The sequence below is a fragment of the Octopus sinensis genome, linkage group LG3 (assembly GCF_006345805.1).
Source record: "Octopus sinensis linkage group LG3, ASM634580v1, whole genome shotgun sequence".
Classification (NCBI taxonomy): domain Eukaryota; kingdom Metazoa; phylum Mollusca; class Cephalopoda; order Octopoda; family Octopodidae; genus Octopus; species Octopus sinensis.
The window spans coordinates 13,083,946-13,105,157 of NC_042999.1; the positions used below are offsets into that span (position 1 = coordinate 13,083,946).

At 38.4% G+C, this 21,212-nt stretch overlaps 1 protein-coding gene and 1 long non-coding RNA gene across 2 annotated transcripts; one reads left to right on the forward strand and one right to left on the reverse strand.

Moving 5' to 3' along the window:
- The first annotated feature begins 1,213 nt into the window (after nucleotides 1-1,213).
- Nucleotides 1,214-3,908, forward strand: LOC115209134. Its single transcript, XM_029777283.2, has one exon. The coding sequence runs from the start codon at nucleotides 2,292-2,294 to the stop codon at nucleotides 3,615-3,617; it is 1,326 nt and encodes a 441-aa protein (XP_029633143.1). The 5' UTR covers nucleotides 1,214-2,291; the 3' UTR covers nucleotides 3,618-3,908.
- A 1,362-nt stretch (nucleotides 3,909-5,270) lies between these two features.
- On the reverse strand, nucleotides 5,271-20,283 carry LOC118762406. Its single transcript, XR_004998151.1, has 3 exons — nucleotides 20,125-20,283; nucleotides 12,655-12,661; nucleotides 5,271-5,281 (listed from the first exon to the last, which is right to left on the reverse strand). It is a non-coding gene; the product is annotated as an uncharacterized LOC118762406 (long non-coding RNA).
- Nucleotides 20,284-21,212: the final 929 nt, after the last annotated feature.

The following is a 21,212-nucleotide window of genomic DNA, read 5'->3' on the forward strand; positions in this document are numbered from 1 at the left end:
TTAATTAATTAGTTAGTTAGTTAATTAATTAATTAATTTAGCTATTGTTGTGAGAGTGACGAAATGGGAAACTGCAACTAAATTTTCTTTAAAATCTCTAGTTATTTTATTTTATAACAATATGTTTAACAGGGTACGAAACTGAATACCAGATTTTACTGTCCCTTACAAGTCAACGACGCACATTTTGAGTTGCTGAGATTTCAAGGGATAAAAACAGGTTTCTATATATTTGTATAAGGTCACTTGTCGAGCAGAAGATATAGCACACTGAACTGATTCGTTATATTATTGGTAATTATTCTACTGGCCCCGGAGGAGTTTAGCACTAAATCAACTCCCCGCTCCTTTTTTTAAAGGTATATTCAGTGCCCTTTGTTTAGATGAGGCATAGGCAATTTTTCTTGAGAAGCGGGCCGCATATGAGACAGAGCTCAGAATCAGGTTGGCTGCAAGAGCGTCACTCAAAGTCCCGCGGGCCGCAAGTTGCCCACGACTGGTTTAGATTGAAGGGTAATGGATAACAACAACAAAAAGTTTAGCGTAACAAGGAAATATTCTGATCATATTTATACACTAAAGAAAATTTAAACTGTGTTCCGGTCATGCGGTCTTTGCTCTGGAATCGAAACTGCGTCGTGGAAGATTACTCCTGTATAACTCACTAAAGTTCTACGTTCAGGAATGCACGTTTTCCACAGCCAAGGCGAAGGTCGAATTCGATAATCGCTTCTCTTGTTGAGCAGAAGCGACAGAACATGTAGTAAACTAAAACAATTATCCGTCTGAAATGGGTTTCGTTATTATAATAATAAGTTTAAAAATAAAAACTTAATAGTTAATAAAAAGTTTCTTTGGGCTAAATTAATTAAATAATATAAGTTTATACTTTCTTTTAAATTTCAACATGAACATTATCGAATCAACGATGACGTAATTATGAAATTAATTGCTAATATAATATTTATTTGAAAAACAAATTTACAACCAAAGCTCTTAATTAATAAATTAAATATTTTATTCACATGTATATATCTATCTATAATTATATTTAAAAACATATCTTTGTAGACCAGATTCAGCATAATTTCGAACCGTAATGAATGTGCCAGTTCAGGTTTTATAATAACTGTAGTTCTTTAACCTCTGGAGGTCATTGTGACATCTTACAACCTTGAAATTAACGAAGGTAAAGGACACCTCACCTTCAATCGAGTGGGTTGTTTTTCCTTCGGAAAAAACTGAAATGGGGAAACGACAACAACAGATTTTTCTCAAAGGATTCACTTAAATTATTAACTGACATCTTTTAGTCATCAGTTGTGTAAAAAGATTCTTTAAAACCGCTTCGTGTTTTGTTGCTGTTATCGTCATAGCAGCCCACTTACTGCTTCTGTTTCGTTTTACCGCTGACGAATTGTCAAATACTGAGGATTCCGCTTCGAGCAGGACTACATTGCTGCGAAAACCCCCACACACAAACACAGACCTATATATATATATATATATATATATATATACATACACGCACTTACATACATATATGTAAAATATGCGCGATCACTCCGACGCACCAAACTGTCAAAATGAAATATAGTCGTCAGTGGGGGTAGGAAAATGCATAATTAAAATGTACTAGTAGTGCTAAAGTGAATTATTTTGTATCTGCGTGCTTAGTAGATCTGTATATATTAAAAGAGAGAGAGTGATAGAAAGAGACAGAGAGAGAGACAGAGGAAAACAGAAACAGTGAGGCCTTCCGTGCGCAAAGAGCGATAGTGGGCTTGGGCTTACACAAATCTTTAATCTATCACTAAACACAGATTTCTACGCGGATCCTTCACCTTCATTGAAAACGTCCATGAAGGTTTGTGTTTTCTATTTTGCTTGGATATAATACAAAGCTTGCTTACGCCGGGAATATTTCGAATTTCTACCATACCTTGTACGATATAGCGAACGTTTTTTTTTTTGTTTGCTGCTGATCAGAATACGTGAAGGTAATAATATATATTTATATAAAACATATGCCTACTGTTTAACGTAAGGAAAAATATATTTCTTTTCTGTGAATGTGAAATTAAAATAAAGAAAGAAAGAAAAGAACACAGAGAACCTGTTAGAACGAATTTGTAAACGCTTGACTGGTAAATACACACTTTTATTTAATATAAATGTTCTGATGTCGATGTTAATTTAGAAGTTAATTTCCTCAGACTTTCTCGTGTATTTTTCGCTGAAGACTACTGATCAATGGTCTTATCAGTTATGACGGATTTTCTTCAATTGCCATGTGTGCTTTTTCTTCACCATACAGTCGCTTCTTACCCCGGAATCTGTCTTATTCGGAGGAAATATACCTAAACGGAATACCCATTAAGCGTCAACCCGAAGTTCCTAAAGCGCTCGACAAGTTTCCGTCTAAGCGTCGCAATCTTCTCTTAAACAGCATCATCATGGCAGACACGGCGGATGATAAAGATCCGGATGAGTACCGGGTAAAAGACTATATCCCTTCGTTTGACGAAGGAATTTATATCAATTTAATGGACGATCTTAGTTTGGAATCCGATAAACATGAAGGACAGACTGACGACAGCGGAGATTCAAACGGTATTTTAAAACGCTTCACTAATTATGCCACTCACCTGCAGCCACTGTCAGCTGGTGCTGAAGGAAATGCTACTGGGTCTATGGCAAACGGAGACAATGACAAGTCCACTGTTAATAGCCCGCTTCACTCCTTACCGGCTGCAGGAAACAGTTTGGAAGAAACTGTTAGCGGGGAAGCCCCAATGGCCGGAGTTTGTGCGGAAAGAGTATGTGCGGAAAATACGAATTGCTCTTCAAGTCGAAACATTGTTAGTAGTGTACAAGAATATTTTTCAAATAGTCCAAGGAATGATACAAAACTACTCGACCTCCTCTCCCCACAGAGTCCAATTTACGATGACGATGAATTTAACTTCTCTAGAACCCAACTTAGAAAATCGACCTCCTTGAAGACAACAAAAACCCCTCCGGGGACTCCCCGTAGGAAGAAAGTTGTACGTTTTGCCGACGTTATGGGACTGGATTTGGAATCTGTAATTCACGTCTTAAATATGGACTCTCCGCCGAAAATTCCCGCTTCTGCACTCGCAGACTTACAGTCCGGTATAGAAAGTGATCGAAAATCGATGGGTGCACGGTATCTCACAGCATGCTTCGCTCAACCATCCGCCAATGAGGGATTCATGGGACGGGTGTGCGCAGAGAAAGTGTGCTTGGAAAATGCCGTTATATCTGATCTGACAATTACAGGCATTATTCGAGTGGCTAACATCGGTTTCCACAAAATAGTTCAAGTGCGTTATACAACGGATGATTGGAAAATTCACCATGATATCATAGCTTCTTACGTTCATAGTTCGTGTGACGGCCCTACGGACAGGTTTTCTTTCAGTATTGTTACCCCAGCTGACTTCAGTGTGGGTTCTCGTCTGGAATTAGCGATATCTTACACTTGTGGAGATATCGTGTACTGGGATAGCAATCATGGGGAGAACTATGTGTTTCAGTGCTTTGCTAAAGCAGGGGTGACCGAAACAGAAAATGCGTGGACGCATTTTCTTTAAGAGCAAATATCTGGAAAATAAGAATGTTAAGTATTAATTATATTAAAAAGTAACATTGAAAAACAAACAAACATGTATTAGAATTGCAAGAAGGTAGCAAAATTGATAAAAAAATTTTCTTTAACAAAAGCAAAAAAAAAAAAAAATCAATTAAAAAAAACCTATTTAAAACGGGAAGGACCTCAGAAACTTTATCAAAGAGTGCTAAAACGATGTGATAGAAAGAAAAAAAAAAAAGCTTTCGACAGCGAAATTTAAACACCTAAAACAAAAAAAAAATAATAAATAAAAACCACAAAGAGAAAAAATTATATCAAACTTAATATTTTTATTACAATTTTTTTGAAGATGAAAGAATGGGAAAAAAAAAATTTAATAAACCGAGGTTACAGCCTAAGGATTTATAGTCTACGGTTCAATTTTCTCTCTGGCTAATAACATTTGTGGCCAAAAGGCAAGTACTTTTTGAAATTATTTCATTCATTCATTTATATATATATAGTTTAAGTGTGATTTTTCTATTTGTATATTATGGTCTTATTGAGAAAGCATTGTTATTATTATGTGATGTTTTATTTTTTTCGCTTTGATAACACTGAAAAATATCCTTATACAATGCGTGCATGTATGTTTACACTATCCATGCTTAATACACATGTATTTTTTATGCATCCTCGTCTATCTATCTATCTATCTATCTATCTACCTGTCTGTCTGTCTGTCTCTCTCTCTATCTATCTACATACATACCTATCTATATACATACCTATCTATCTACAACATACATACCTATCTATCTATCTACATACATACCTATCTATCTATCTACATACATACCTATCTATCTATCTATCTATCTATCTATCTATCTATCTACATTACATACCTATCTATCTATCTACATTACATACCTATCTATCTATCTACATACATACATACCTATCTATCTATCTACATACATACCTATCTATCTATCTATCTATCTACATACATACCTATCTATCTATCTATCTACATACATACCTATCTATCTATCTATCTATCTATCTACATACATACCTATCTATCTATCTATCTATCTACATACCTATCTATCTCTCTATCTATCTACATACATACCTATCTATCTCTCTATCTATCTACATACATACCTATCTATCTCTCTATCTATCTACATACATACCTATCTCTCTCTCTCTCTATCTATCTACATACATACCTCCCTCTCTATCTACCTATCTACATACATATCTATCTATCTCTCTCCCTCTCTATCTACCTATCTACATACATACCTATCTATCTCTCTCCCTATCTATCTACCTACCTACCTATCTACATACATATATCTATCTTTCTGTATGAGAGAGAGAGAGATTTTGATGTTCTTCCGTGTGTATATATTTATAATGCTCTTTTTTGACAGATATAATTTTGTATTTATGCTATTATACAATCTCGTATAACATGGGATTGTTGATATATATATATATATATATTATATATATATATATATATATATATACACACACACATATTCTTATACACACTCTAAAACATCTCGCTTATGTAATGTGTGCACGTGCGCGCATCCAAGCAAGCATGCATCTGCATGCAGTCAAAACGTTTTGTTTCGTTCAGACATTTCTGTCAAGGAATTTTCACTGAACGTAGGATATCTCCGATGTTATTTAACACTAGACCAAACTTGACGCAACAGACCTATCACCATAACGTTGTTTTTTTTTTCTGTTTTCTTAAATACATGTTTGTAGAATTATATTACCAAATGTCTTTCTTTAAAGACGGTCGAATGCGAATTAGAAGATTTGGCTGTTATTTCTAGCCGCTAAAAAGGAAACGACCTCGACGCGCGACCCTGGCTGACATGGTTTTACTGTTACTTTCGTTTCACCTGATTGTAAACAATGACAAACGGCCAATAGCGAATTAATATAAACAAGTTCGTTCGATTACTACAATCATGTTGTACTTCACATCTTGATCGAATGAATTACTGGTCGGAGAGTCTGAATGGAAACCAGGAATAAAAGTGATCCGTGACCGTGAATATTATACGGAAAGTGTAGGTGGCTCTCTGGTGCGCGTGTGTGTACTTACTGTGCTACATTCATACGTGTCGAATTTTTCTTTGTGCTTTTCTTTCTTTCATTAAATACATTTAAGTCGTAATTGTGATATATATATATATATATATATATATATATATATATATATATATACACACACACACATATATATACTCATTACAGATATAGGGGGAAAATTAAAAAAAAATTTTCGGTATGTAGTCAAGCAACTTGTTGCTAAACCCTTATTATAATTATATATATATGTGTGTGTGTGTATATATATATATATATATATATACACACACAGTTGAAACACTCCTGTCACAACCTGGGACCTTGAAGACTGCTTAAATGCAAGAAAGTATACTAGTCCCTTAATATTTGATATTCAGTATTTCATCTATTCAATAAGACAACCAATACTTCATTTCATTTTACTATATATACTATTTATATTATATATTCTATGTTCTACATTAATATTATAAGAATATAAATAAAACATAAAAAACAGAGTTGGAATTCCTTTGAGTAATATATATCCCTCTATACACAATCATACAAAACCCCTTTATATATATACTTCGGTTTTGGATTTGGTTTGCAAGATTCTTTATGTGAGTTCGTGTATTGAAGCATAGTTTGTTGTGTCTGGGGAGAGTCATTCTCTTTTAGTGCCTTATAATTTAACATACCCCTTGGTAAAGTTTCCACCCATTTACTTATTTGATGAGCGGAAACTTTACCGGTAAGTGTGTTATATAAGGCACTAAAAGAGAATGACTCTCCCCAGACACAACTATATATATAGCCACAACACATTCTTTATTTTCTGTCCTTGTTTCTTTCTGTGTTCCTTTCTGTGGAAGAGCGTAGGCTCGAAACGTTAAAGACTTTTTCATTTCTCGAGCGTTATACTAATACGGCTGTTTGTTGTCTACACCACCTGTCTTCGTATTTTTCGTGAATTCTCCCCCTACATACATATATACATACATTACACAAGATTAAAGCGCGCTGTATAGTGTAGGCGTGTATGTATAGATGTTTGTGTGTGTGCATATACAGAGAGAGAGAGAGAGAGAAGAGAGAGAGAGAGAGAGAGAGAAAGAAAATTGAATGAATAAAGAACTTAATACAATTGTAGAGGGTGGTATTTAATTGCATCGTCATTGACACAGCCAAGTGTCACCGAGTACGCGGCTTACTCAAACTTGTTCAAATGTGACATGCAGCGGACGAACTCGAAACCGCGGGTTTGGTCCCATTGCATGCATGCATGCGTGTGTGTGTGTGTGTGAAGTATATGTATATATGTGAGTAAGTATATGTATGTATGTAATCACTTTATGTTCATCCATTTTCCATGCTTGCAGAGACGTTAGGCCGATGTTTCTCCAACACTTCCTATCACTATTTTTTGCGGTCCTTTGTAATCCCCTCAATCTACTGGTCAATGGGCGTAGTGAGGGTTTTGTCCACCCTGTCTGTTACCCAAAATGACCACCCTCGCTTCCTTAGACATCACATAGCTTTGACTGCAACCAACACATACACACACATAGAGAAGCGGGCATGTGTAATCTACACACCCACGCCACATCACTCGGGTTCTTTCCAATTAGATCACATTCCATTTTTTTAAAAAAACAGCGGTCGTCCTCCATATGTAGTACATGTCAATACAGGTTACATCTGGTGGTGATACTTCGATACTGGTTTACAGAGTGTCTGTATGAGGGGACCACGTCCTTCACCCTCATTTTCAGCCTCACCTCTTTATGTTATTAAAGAAGGTTGTGTGGGTGAATGACGTCATGTACTTATAACGAAAGGTTTCCAATCGGATTTCTCCTTTACCTAATTTTCTTTTTTCTTAGCTCCTACTCTGTCTTTTATGCTCACTCCTGTTAGATATTCAGAACAGCATGCTCGCCTCATTTCTTTCCAAACTTTGCTCATCTTCTGCAGATAGTGCCCATGTTCCACTTCCATACAGCATTCCATTCCATACGTTAACATCATATAACTCTACCCTTCACTTAGAAAGTGAATATCTTTTTTATTTAACCCCTAACCAGCCCTGTTAATGAAGATCTATGATCAAAAGCATTCCATCTGGAACCATACAGTTTTTTTTTTCTTGCATGCCAGACCATATTCTCTAATGACCCAGTGTTACCATTTTTAAGATGGTGGGTATGATTCGAAGTGAAGACATAGGCGCAGGAGTGGCTGTGTGGTAAGTAACTTGCTTACCAACCACTGGTTTTGGGTTCATTCCCACTGCGTGGCACCTTGGGCAAGTCTTCTACCATAGCCTCGGGCCAACCAAAGCCTCGTGAATGGATTTGGTAGACGGAAACTGAAAGAAGCCTGTCATATATATGTATATATGTGTGTGTGTCTGTATATGTTTGTGTGGCTGTGTTTGTCCCCCCAACATCACTTGACAACCAATGGTGGTGTCTTTATGTCCCCGTAACTTAGCAGTTTGGCAAAAGAAGACCGATAGAATAAGTACTAGGCTTACAAAGAATAAGTCCTGGGGTTGATTTGCTCCACTAAAGATGGTGCTCCAGCATGGCTGCAGTCAAAATGACTGAAACAAGTAAAAGAGTAAAAGAGAACTTAGTTGTTAGTGTGTTGTACTCATGACCACAGGATCGTGGTTTCAATTCTTGAACCAGGCAGTACTATGTGAGCAAAATACTTCATTTCACATTGTTCCAGTCCACCCATCTGTAAATGAGTAAGCCCTGTGATGACCAGCATCATTTTCTGGAAGATTGTTGTGGTCTCGGCCAATTACACATCTTAGAAACTGGATAACAGGCCCTATGAATGTTTGGACATGCGACAGTAATGACCGGAGGTTGAAAATGATGCATGATTTGAAGGAGAGATTTAGCTACTATTTCTAGTCTCTCTTGAAAAATCCTTTTGTCACTCACTGAAGTAAAAGCTCTCTGCACATTTTCCTCCACTCTTCTTTTAGAGCTCCCCCTACCAATTAATTAGGTCACCTAGGTAACAGAAGTTTTCATCTGCTCCTATGAAGCCTTCAGAGCATTTGATAGAATTTTTGTGGGGTTTCTAACTCCCAACTTCTTGGTCATATTTGCTACATAAGAAGTCTTTTTTATATTTCTGAGTCTGCCTGTGATGCTACTAGGCCTTTGTGTTCTCATATTTTATTTTAGATATACCGTGAAGAATCCCTACTTAATCCTCTTCTGTCTATTGATTATAGCCACTTCCCATATGGTAGTGGAATCATTATTATTTCCTTCTATATTCCGCCAAGGTCGACTTTGCCTTTCATCCTTTTCTGGGTCGATAAATTAAGTACCAGTGATTTTTAGGCCTTGTACCTATTGTAGGAAGGATCATTTCCTTCTATATAAAACTTTTATATTTGAGGACTCTTAGATCTAGGCTTTGCTTCCAGGTTTGAAAGTTTTTCTCTGAGTCTTCAGTAGATTCATGGGTGAGAACTAGATCAATGGCATGCCTACAACTAGCTATTCAAACTCCTTTATTATAACCCTGAGAACTAAAACAAATGAGGGCTGATAACCAAGCCTTGATGGACACCTCTCTGCATGGTAAATTCCTCACGGTACTTGGTAGCAATTCTGACTATACTGACAATATATCTGATCATGGGTCTCACAGTATGTTCATCTACACCAGTGTAGTACAATCCCAAAAGTTTTCCGTAGTTTGTAAAACACCAGGTATGGTGGCTTATGATTGGCTAAAACTTCTGCAGTTGTTTGACTGGGAAGAGGTCGTCAGTGATATGCTGTTTCAACACAAATCCAGACCACATCCTAATATTCTGTACTTTTTATGCTATTTGTGAATATATTTTATGTATAATGTATATATTTGTTTATCTTTCTGAATGTATGTGGATATATGTGTATGTCTATCTGTCTGTCTGTATGTATGTGTCAAGCTTAATTGTGTCTACATCACTATATATATATATATATATATATATATATATATATATATAAGGATGATATCACCAAATATCCACTTTTCATTGTTATTTATTTCTCCATTTTCTTATCATCTTAATATACATTAAGCCACGGTTTACCTTTTAAATTATCCACTACCGTATACCTTATGACGAGGACCATACATACTGAGGTAATTACCAGAAGTGCCTCTGGATACATCTGTCCTTTAGACGGTTTTGATATATCTAAGTTATATCTTATATATATATATCATCATCATCATCATTTAGCGTCCGTTTTCCATGCTAGCATGGGTTGGACAGTTCCATTGGGGTCTGTGAAGCCAGAAGGCTGCATCAGGCCCAATCTGATCTGGCAGTGTTTCTACGGCTGGATGCCCTTCCTAACGCCAACCACTCCGTGAGTGTAGTGGGTGCTTTTTACATGCCACCCGCACAGGTGCCAGACGGAGCTGGCAAAAGGCCACGAACGGATGGTGCTTTTACGTGCCACTGGCACGGGGGCCAGGCGAGGCTGGCAACGGACACGAACGGATGGTGCTTTTACATGCCACCGGCACGGTGCTGGCAACGGCCACGAACAGATGATGCTTTTTACGTGCGGAGACCTCTGGAGATATGCTGTGATTGTGAAGACCTGACAAATAAAGTGAGTTCATGGCTTGCAGGATGGCCTGCTGTGCTAACTTTGGATCGTAGAGTGACCTGTTGTGCTTAAGGAGACCTATTGAGTCAAGTACATCAACATCAAAATAAAAGTCAAATGGAAATTGTAGTTGTGATACCCGTGCCAGTGGCATGTAAAAAACACCATCTGAATGTGGCTGATGCCAGCGCTGCCTTGACTAGCATCCGTGCTGGTAGCATGTAAAAAGCACCAACCGATCGTGGACGTTGCCAGTCTCCTCTAGCCCCTGTGCTGGTGGCACATAAAAAGCACTCTCTACACTCACATCCAGCTGTAGAGACACTCCCAGATCAGACTGGAGCCCGGTGCAGCCTCCTGACTTCCCAGACCCCGGTCAAACCGTCCAATCCATGCTAGCATGGGGTTGGACGAATGACTGAGGGCTGGTGAACCAGATGGCTTCACCAGGCTTCGGTCTTGATCTTGCAGAGTTTTACAACCGGATGCCCTTCCTAATGCCATATATATGTGACCGCGTGTGTACCGTTGGCGATTTTTTTTTTTTCCTCTATCTTCCCTTCTTTGGATCTTTCCTTCTCCTACGTTTCCGACGAAGAGCTCCGCTCAAAACGTTAAACCCTCCTTCTTCCCTTCCTTCCTGAGCGTCCAATAATACTATATTTGTTCCACGTCCTCGCGTTGTGTTTTCTCTTTGTATTTTCATGTTTGGATTAACTATATATATATATTGAAAAAGGGACAGTGATAAAGAGACTCAAATTCTAATGTACGTGTGTGTCGATGTCTTTTGTCCTTTACTAGCTTCAGGCGTTAAACTGTGGCCATGTTGGAGCACTGCCTTGAAGAATTTTTAGTCAAATAAATCAACCCCCAGGACTTATTTTTAAAAGCCTGATACTTATTCTACTGGTCTCTTTTGCCCAACTGCTAAGTTATGGGGACGTAAATACACCAACACTAGTTATCAAACTAGTGGGGGACAATCAAAAGCACACATACACATATGACAGGCTTCTTTCAGTTTCTGTCTACCAAATCTACTCACAAGGCTTTAGTCAGTCAGAGTCTAGAAAAGAAGACTCTTGCCCAGTGGGACTGAACCTGTAACTATGTTGTTGGGAAGCAGACTTCCTACCACACAACCACACCATTGTATTAATTTCTCAATTGAAGAAAGGCAGTGAGCTGGCAGAATCGTTAGTACGCTGGGCGAAATTCTTAGCGGTATTTCGTCTGCCGCTACGTTCTGAATTCAAATTCCACCGAGGTCAACTTTGCTTTTCATCCTTTCGAGGTCAACTTTGCTTTTCATCCTTTCAAGGTCGATTAAATAAGTACCAGTAATGCACTGGGGTCGATGTAATCGACTTAATCTGTTTGTCTGTCCTTGTTTGTCCCCTCTGTGTGTAGCCCCTTTTGGGCAGTAAAGAAATAAGAAATGTTATCACGCCGGGCACAATACTTTGTGGTATTTCGTCTGTCTTTATGTTCTGAGTTCAAATTCCGCTGAGGTTGACTTTGCATTTTATCCTTTCGGGGTCGATAAATTAAATACCAGTTGTATTTATAATACTGGGGTCGATCTAATCGACTGGATCCCTTCCCCCAAAATTTCAGGCCTCGTTACCTAGAGCAGAAAAGAATTTCTGGGTTGAAGAATAACCATTGTTATACACTGATATGTTGCAAATAGCCACCCGGCTTCATAAAAATCTGTTACCAAAGTTTACTAAATTCTTCATTATGTTCAAAAATAATTTAATCAAAAACCTTATTTTTCAATGAAATTGTGGTACCAAAAAAAGGTTAATAGCTTCCTCAGTAGAGTAACTAACATAAAGCTGAACACCATATGGGTACCTTTAAGAAAGGAAGGGCATGAAAGCCACAAACATTGCCTAAAACCCTATGAAAGAATGAGATAATGAATACAAATATTAAGTATTCCGTGTACTTAGCAGGTGGGCGTGAAATCAGATTCTGTGGCAGCCAGATAATATATTCTCTGGCTGAAGTAGAATGGGCAAATGATGTGACAAGTAGAACATCATTTGAATGGATAATAGAATAAGATTAATCTAGCTCTGTGGATTTAATAATCAGTTAGGTTTGAAATTCCAAGAACATTACTAAATATGACAGGTGCCAAAGGAAAGCTTGAAGATAAAATGGTCGAAACATTATGGCTATGATGGCCAAAATAGGGACAATGGTCTGATATATTTGTGTAGGATATCAACATCATCATCATTTTGGTGTCTCATTTTCCAAAGGCATTGTAGCTTCGTGTTGTCTTCAGACTCACTGGCTCCTGTGGCACTGTCCAAACCATGCCAGCATGGCAAACAGCAGTTTAAAGATGATGATGGTGATGGTTATATGTATTTTTCATATATCATCTTGTTATTATTATTATCATCATTATTATTATTATTATTATTATTATTATTATTATTATTATTGTTATTATTATGAAGGTGGAGAGCTGGCAGAATTGTTTGCGTTTTGGATGAAGTGCTTAGAAGTATTTTGCCCGTCCCTACATTCTGAGTTCAAATTCCACCGAGCTTGACTTTGCCTTTCATCCTTTCAGGGTCGATGAAATAAATACCAGTTGAGCATCGAGGGTCAATGTAATCAACTCTCCCACCCCCAAAAATATTGGTCTTGTGTCAAAAATTGAAAGCATTATTATTATTATTATTATTATTATTATTATTAAGAAGGTAGTGAGCTGGCAGAATCATTAACACGCTAAGCAAAATGCTTAGCGGTATTTCGCCCTTCACTATGTTCTGAGTTCAAATTCCACCGAGGTTGACTTTGTCTTTCATCCTTTCAGGGTCGGTGAAATAAGTACCAGTTACACATTGGGGTCAATGTAATTGACTAGTCCCCTCCCCCAAAATTTCAAGAGACCGATAGAATAAGTACTAGGCTTACAAAGAATAAGTCCCGGGGTCGAGTTGCTCGACTAAAGGCGGTGCTCCAGCAAGGCCACAGTCAAATGACTGAAACAAGTAAAAGAGTATACTGACTATGCTTTCTGCATTCTTTTTTTCTATATAAAGTCCACAGGCTTCATCTGGAAGAAGAGATAAGAGTCAAGTGCAGAACTGATCTACTCTTTGGTAACATTAGGCGCAGCTTTTAAACTCTTTCTCTCTTTTCTCTTTTACTTGTTTCACTCATTTGACTGTGGCCATGCTGGAGCACCGCCTTTAATCGAGCAACTCGACCCCAGGACTTATTCTTTGTAAGCCCAGTACTTATTCTATTGGTCTCTTTTGCCGAACCGCTAAGTGATGGGGACGTAAACACACCAGCATCGGTTGTCAAGCAATGCTAGGGAGACAAACACATACACACACACGACAGGCTTGTTTCAGTTTCCATCTACCAAATCTACTCACAAGGCTTTGGTCGGCCCGAGGCTATAGTAGAAGACACTTGCCCAAGGTGCCACGCAGTGGGACTGAACCCGGAACCATGTGGTTGGTAAACAAGCTACTTACCACACAGCCACTCCTGTGCCTATACCCAAAGATTTATTCACAATATATCGGAATTGGTTGCTGATTGAATCATGACTGAAGTTTTAAATTGTTCTATTTATAGGTAGAAAAAATCTATATATAGCATCCAGATAGAGCTTTACACATGCTGTCTACAGAAGTGTAGCCACGGAACTTGGATAGCGACTCACTCGGTCTCAGTTTTTTAATAAATTATTGGCTCTACATTAGTGTATTGAGTATTCTTATTTTCCTAATTCCACAAAGAATCCCTTCATGGTTTCGATTAATTTCAATTGATATTAATGTCATATATGTATGATTCTTTCTTTGGGATTTCTTTGAAGTTCTTGAGGGGTAGGGCAAATCAGTTAGACTTGCAGAATGCAGAACCAGCTTCCATGCCAGTGGCACATAAAAGGCACCATTCGAGTGTGATTGTTACTAGCGTCGCCTTACTGGCACTTGAGCTCCGTGCTTGTAGGGTGCTAAGAGCACCATCCGTGCATGATCATTGCCTGAGCGGCCAACTAGCTTCTGTGCCGGTGGCATGTAAAAGGCACCATTCGAGCATGATCGTTACCAGCGTCGCCTTACTGGCATCTGTGCCAGTGGAATGTGTAAAAAGACTCTAGCAAGGTCATTGCCAGTACTGCCTGACTGGTCCCTGTGTCGGTGGCACGTAAAAGCACCCGTTACACTCTTGGAGTGGTTGGCGCTAGGAAGGGCATCCAGCTGTAGAAACTCTGCCAGATCAAGATTGGAGCCTGGTGCAACCATCTGGTTTGCCAGCCCTCAGTCAAATCGTCCAACCCATGCTAGCATGGAAAGCAGATGTTAAACGATGATGATGATGATGATGAACATGTGTTTTGTGTAGCTAGCAGACATCAATTATGTGAGAATAAGACCCCAGGACTTGACAGATACTTATTTTATCAACTTTCAAAGGATGAATGGTAAGGTTGGCCACAGTGGAATTTGAACTCACAACATCAATGCTACTGAGCATTTTGTCTAACATGCTAATGGTTCTATCAGCTCAGTCATTGCCTGACCCCATGCCAAAAATAATAAAGCTTTTAATATAGTATGGGTATATAAATAGTATGGGGCGTGTGGTTCAGTGGTTGGGGTGTCAGCATCATGATTGTAAGATTGTGGTTTCGATTCCTGGACTGGGCAATGCGTTGTGTTTTTGAGCAAAACACTCAATTTCATGTTGCTCCAGTCCACTCAGCTGGCAAAAAAGAGTACCGCTGCGATGGACTGGTGTCCCATCCAGCTTGGAAACACATACGCCACGGAAACCGGGCCCATGAGCCTGGCTAAGCTTTAAATGGGCGCATTTATTTATTATGGCTATATAAGTGGAGGCACATGGCCTAGTGGTTAGAGCAGCGGACTCGCGTTTGAGGCATTGCGGGTTTGAATCTCAGACCGGGCGATGTATGTGTTTATGAGTGAAACACCTAAGCTCCACGCAGCTCCGGCAGAAGGTAATGGTGAACTTCTACTGACTCTTTCACCACAACTTTCTCTCACTCTTTCCTCCTGCATCTTGCAGCTCACTTGTGATGGACTGGCATCCCATCCAGGTGGGGAACCTATACGCCAAGGAAACCGGCCCTAATGAGCCAAGCATGGCTCAAAAAGGAACAAACATGGCTATATAAATGAAATAAAACTAACATAGGTTTACTCATACCAGGCACAGGCATGGCTGTGTGGAGGAAGCTCGTTTCCCAACCACATGGTCCCTGGTTCAGTCCCACTGCATGGCACCTTGTGCAAGTGACTTCTACTATAGCCTCGGCTGACCAAAGCCTTGTGAGTCGATTTGATTGATGGCAACTGAAAGAAGCCCATCGTGCGTGTGTGCGCTTTGTGTTTGTGTTTACTCCTCCCGACAATTGTTTGACAACCTGTGTTGGTGTGTTTATGTCCCTGTAACATTAGCAGTTTGGCAAAGGAGATCGATAGAATAAGTGCCATGCTTTAAAGAAGAATGTACTGGGGGTCAATTCATTTGACTAAAAATATTATTATTATTATTGTTGTACTTAGGGATGGTCATTTTGCCAGTTTAGCCAATAAAAACACATTCACTATATATTTGGTGTTACTTTGCTTCAGCGTTATTGTTATGATTATTATTATTATTATCATTATTATTATATATCATTATTATATAATACTATTATTATATAATATTATTATTATTAATATATTATTAAAATATATCATTTTTAATTATTATTAAAAATATTATATTATTGAAATATTATTATTATTATTATTAAAATATTATATTATTATTATTAATAAAAATGTTATTATTATTAACCCTAGTCTGTCTTAAAGAAGACATTACAATAATCTGCCTTATGCTCACAAACGGCACAAACTCACAATATAAAAGTACTTGTAATAGCATTAATTCTTATAAACCCACAAAAATATTCTAATCTTACTAAACAATAATTAAACCAAATTAACACAAAAACCACAGCTGTAATTAAAGAGGAATGGTCCAAGCCAGATACACCTCTTTGGTTTATATCAAGATAAGTCTGGGAGATTGACGTTACCAGCATTGCTTGATGTATTATTGTGTGTGTGTGTGTGTGTGTGTGTGTGAGTGTGGATAAACTAGGACTTGTGTGTATGCGTTTCACAATAGAACACTTGTTTCATTATTGTTTGTGTGTGTGTTGGACTCACAATCATGAGGTAGTGAGTTTGATTACCAAACCAGGTTGTGTTATGTTCTTGAGCAAAACACTTCATTTCACATTGCTCCTGTCTTCTCAGTTGGGTAAATGGGTAACCCTGTGACTGATTAACCTTCCAATCAAGGGGAGCGTTGGCCTGCTCCCCTAGCCAGCAGGGTGGTGTCATTCAAATGCTAAAATGATACAAAATGCATTGTGACCAGCAATGTATAACAAATTCCAATAGTCTGGTTATTACCATAACCATAATATACAGTCACCCCCCCCCCACACATGTATGTATGTATGAATGAGAATACACGTATATATCTTGTCTTCTTGTCTTGAGACAGCATTCATCCGGGGTGGGTTGAGCTGGCTTCATTCATCCTCAATGCTGCATCTCTCACAAACGCTGACCAGACCTGGCGATTTGAGGCTAATGACCACATGATCTCCAACCACTCCTTATTCCAGTGGCGAACGCCGTAGACATGGAGGCCTAGGTTGGGTTCCAGATCAGCCTTGACTGTCATCAGCCAGGTTTTTCGTTGTCCACCACATCGCTTTTGCCAACCCTGAAGGGGAGCTGGGGCAATTGCTTCGTAGATGAATTCTCCTGGTTGACGACGGAGGGCATGACCCAGCCAACGCAGACGTCTCATTAGGATGAGAGGGAGGTGATTTTGCACTGGTGTCACACCTAATTGTTGGAGACAAAGTGATGCCATCGGACACAAAGGATGCGGCGTAGACAGAGGTGATCGAAGGATTCTAGTCGCTTAATATCTTCCACATCACTTATATATACAGGAATTGTTATACATATATTTGTGGGGGTGTAAACATATGTTTGCAGTGTTGATTAAAAACTGTTAAAAATAGCTACCATCATTTAACTATTACGGTTGATTTAATTGATTGTCATCTCCTTGGAATCTTTGGCCACAAGCCAAAGTTAGAAACTACTATTTTTAGCACAGTTGCATCACGGAAGACTTCTCCCTCAGTTGAATGTATATTTTTAACCCTTTCGTCACTGGATTTATTCTGAGATGCTCTGTGTTTCTTTCAATCGATTTGAAATGTAACAAAGAATTTAGTGAAATAACTTATCATTCGGTTAGTGTTAGGAACATAAATTGTGACTAAGGTTTGCTGGAAGATTTTAATTCAAAACTTATGAAAACAAAACATTTGTACTACTGAACCAGAGGCAGTTTCAGCTGGGTTAGCATCAAAGGGGTTAAAAATACATGACCAGGACAGGAAAGGGTCTCAGTTTACAAACTTGCAGGGTGGGGACATTTAGAGCTCATAGAGGAAGCAGCAAATTTCAAACGCCTACTATATCTAACACTGTATGTATTTTGGGGGGCGGTTTTTTTGTGGTGGTGAAGATTTTTTTTTTCTTTTAGAAATAAAGTATTTAAATTATTTTTTAATCTGGTTTGCAATATTCCTTATGTGAATTCGTTTTGAAACAAATTTTTTGTATCTGTGAGGAGTGATATTAAAACACTATGACTCTCTCAAGACACAACATTATTTAAATTATATAGGTGTAAGAGTGGCTGTGTGTTAAGAAGCTTGTGTCCCAAACACATGGTCCTGGGTTCAGTCCCACTGCATGGCACCTTGGGCAAGTGTCTTCTACTATAGCCTCGGGCCAAAAAAAGCCTTGTAAGTCGATTTGGTAAATGGAAACTTAAAGAAGCCTATCATATATATATATATATAATGTGCGTGTGTATTTCTGTGTCTGTTTGTCCCCCACCATCGCTTGACAACCAATATTTAGCTTTTAACAACGATAAAAAAATTAAAAGATGTAGAACTATTTCTTGTAAACTTCCATCCACGCTTGTCCTGATTCACACCTGACTTGAAGGTTACGCGTTTCTTTTGATACCCAACAATTTCAATGTCTTTTTTAAAAAAAAAAAACACTTTTGCTTGTTATTCTTCATATCGCTGTACATTCTTCCAAAACATCTACAGTGCCTCCATGTTGTCAAAAACGTGCTAGAAACAGCAGTCAAATCTCTCTCAAATTTCATTTCATCGTCTTAAGAAAAAGAAACTGTCGCATTTGATAAAATATTCTTTTTCTATCTGAAAAAAAAAATGATCATATCACAATGATGTTTAATTAGAATAGCGCGTAACGAGGACAACTTTTTTAATGTTACAATAACAAATAACCAACACCATAAAATCATTTAACAAGAAATGTCAAAATAATGAAGTATTGAAAAAAATGATTTATTTATTTATAAGATAGAGTAGAAATATTTCAATTAAGGAATTAATTTAAAACGTGAGCTAAAGCGAATGTTATAAAAAGCGGAATTGTTTGAGCGGAAAACGAAACATTCCCAAAGCAAATCTGTTACATGTGTGAATCTCAAATCGCGTCGATTATGCGAGGCATGCAGACAGCTTTATTTATCGAGATAACATCAGGCAAAAGTACTGTTATTTTCATGACCTTTTCTATAAAAGTAAAAAAGGTGGATTCATCGCTGCTTTGTTTCCTGTTGCATATGTATTATTTTAATTTTAATTTAAAAGTACAACAATTTCTGTAAATCTTGTTGTGATTTCACATGTGATGTGTCCCTTTCAAATGAAACATTTTGCTATAATACACAGCTGTTTCTATGTCAAAGCATTTTGTTTTATTGGATCTTTTCTGTTTGACCGGCAGTTTTTAACATAATTTCTAGGTAACTAAACATTTTAAAACTTCGTATACTGGTAGAATGTGTTTATAAAACACCTTTTTCTCTTGGCTTTATTGAGCAAATTCTATAGTTTGTAAGATATTTGTTGTTTTTTTTCTTCAATTTCTGCAATTTCAACCAATCAATGACGTCTATTGAGGTAAACAACATTCTGTGCCGTATGAATATGTCCCTCGTTTAAGAAACAGATTCGGTTTATTTACATTTCTGAAGAAAAAAAGATACCCTTCCCCTACCCCTAACTCTAACTAACCCTAACACAGATTGAAATGCAATAGATCGATACTAGGGTCATAATTATGGGTGACAATTTCATATGACACCACTAGAAAAAACTGCCGTTCAAACCGAAAAGATCCAAGCATTTCGTTTTATTTTCTGTTTTATTCTTTACGTCGAATACCGAGCTAACAAAAAATGTATCGAATAGCCGTCCCTCATCCAGGGGTCGGCAGTTCGTATCCAGTTTCTGGCATTGCATTGTATGTATGTATCCGTGGCCTTGACTCTTGACAGTTCATTTTCAACTGTCCAGTTTATCTTACTCTAGAAACTCTACACGAAAATAAACTCGTAATGCATCTTCTTATCATACAGAATCCACATGTATCAGAAGATTCGCCATTACGTAAATGTAGGTGCCCTCTGTAATGCAGAGCTAAGTTCAGGGTTAGCCTTGTCCGTCACTTACTTTCGATCGTTTGGTCGGAAGCAGTTGCAGTCACTTCACATCATGCACATCGCTAATTACCCTAACGTCTCAAAATTCCCTAAACCACCTCTTAGACATGGAACTCTTGTCTATATAACCCCTATCTTGCCCGGGATATTAATCGTTTGGAAACCGTTCAGCGACGTGCAACCAAGAGAATACCCTCAATCAGGCATTTGCCATATTCTGAACGCCTTACTTCCCTGGGCATGGACACACTGAAACTCCGAAATCTGGCAGCTGACTTGGTAAACACCCATAAAATTATTAACCATCTTACTAACAATAACTCTGAGCACCTTTTCAAACTCCACCTGTTTAACACCCGTGGACATGTTTACAAAGTCAGAAAACAGCACAGCTCCCATGACTTTCGGAAACATTTTTTCACGCTAAGAGTTGCTGAAGCATGGAACAAACTGCCGGCATCAGTTGTTAGTTGTCGGATCACTGCATCCTTCAAAACTTCCATGTTCCCTGAGATTCGCCAACACAACACCTGATTTTCTCCACTCCATACACACGCAAGCATGTATCTGACTCATACACTGTTCACTTCTCAGACATTTGTACATTACTGCATATGCTTTATACGCACTTTTGACAAGTTGTGGTGCACCTGAGCACCGTATACAATAATTTCGTTATTAGAATCACCAATAATTACGTTGCTGGTGCACCTTAAATAGTAAACTCACAGGAATTCTCCTACTTATTAGTTTCGCTTCTCACTAAACACAACATTTTGTGGAAGCACTCCGTCGGTTACGACGATGAGGGTTCCGGTTGATCCGAATCAACGGAACAGCCTGCTCGTGAAATTAACGTGTAAGTGGCTGAGCACTCCACAGACACGTGCACCCTTAACGTAGTTCTCGGGGATATTCAGCGTGACACAGAGAGTGACAAGGCCGGCCCCTTGAAATACAGGTACAACAGAAACAGGAAGTAAGAGTGAAAGAGTACAGCAGGGATCACCACCATCCCTGCCGGAGCCTCGTGGAGCTTTTAGGTGTTTTCGCTCAATAAACACTCACAACGCCCGGTCTGGGAATCGAAACCGCGATCCTACAACCGCGAGTCCGCTGCGCTAACCACTGGGCAGATATGGAATTAGTGAGGTGTAGCGGTTGGTGTGTTGCTCTCGCGATCGTAAGATTGGGTTTTCGAT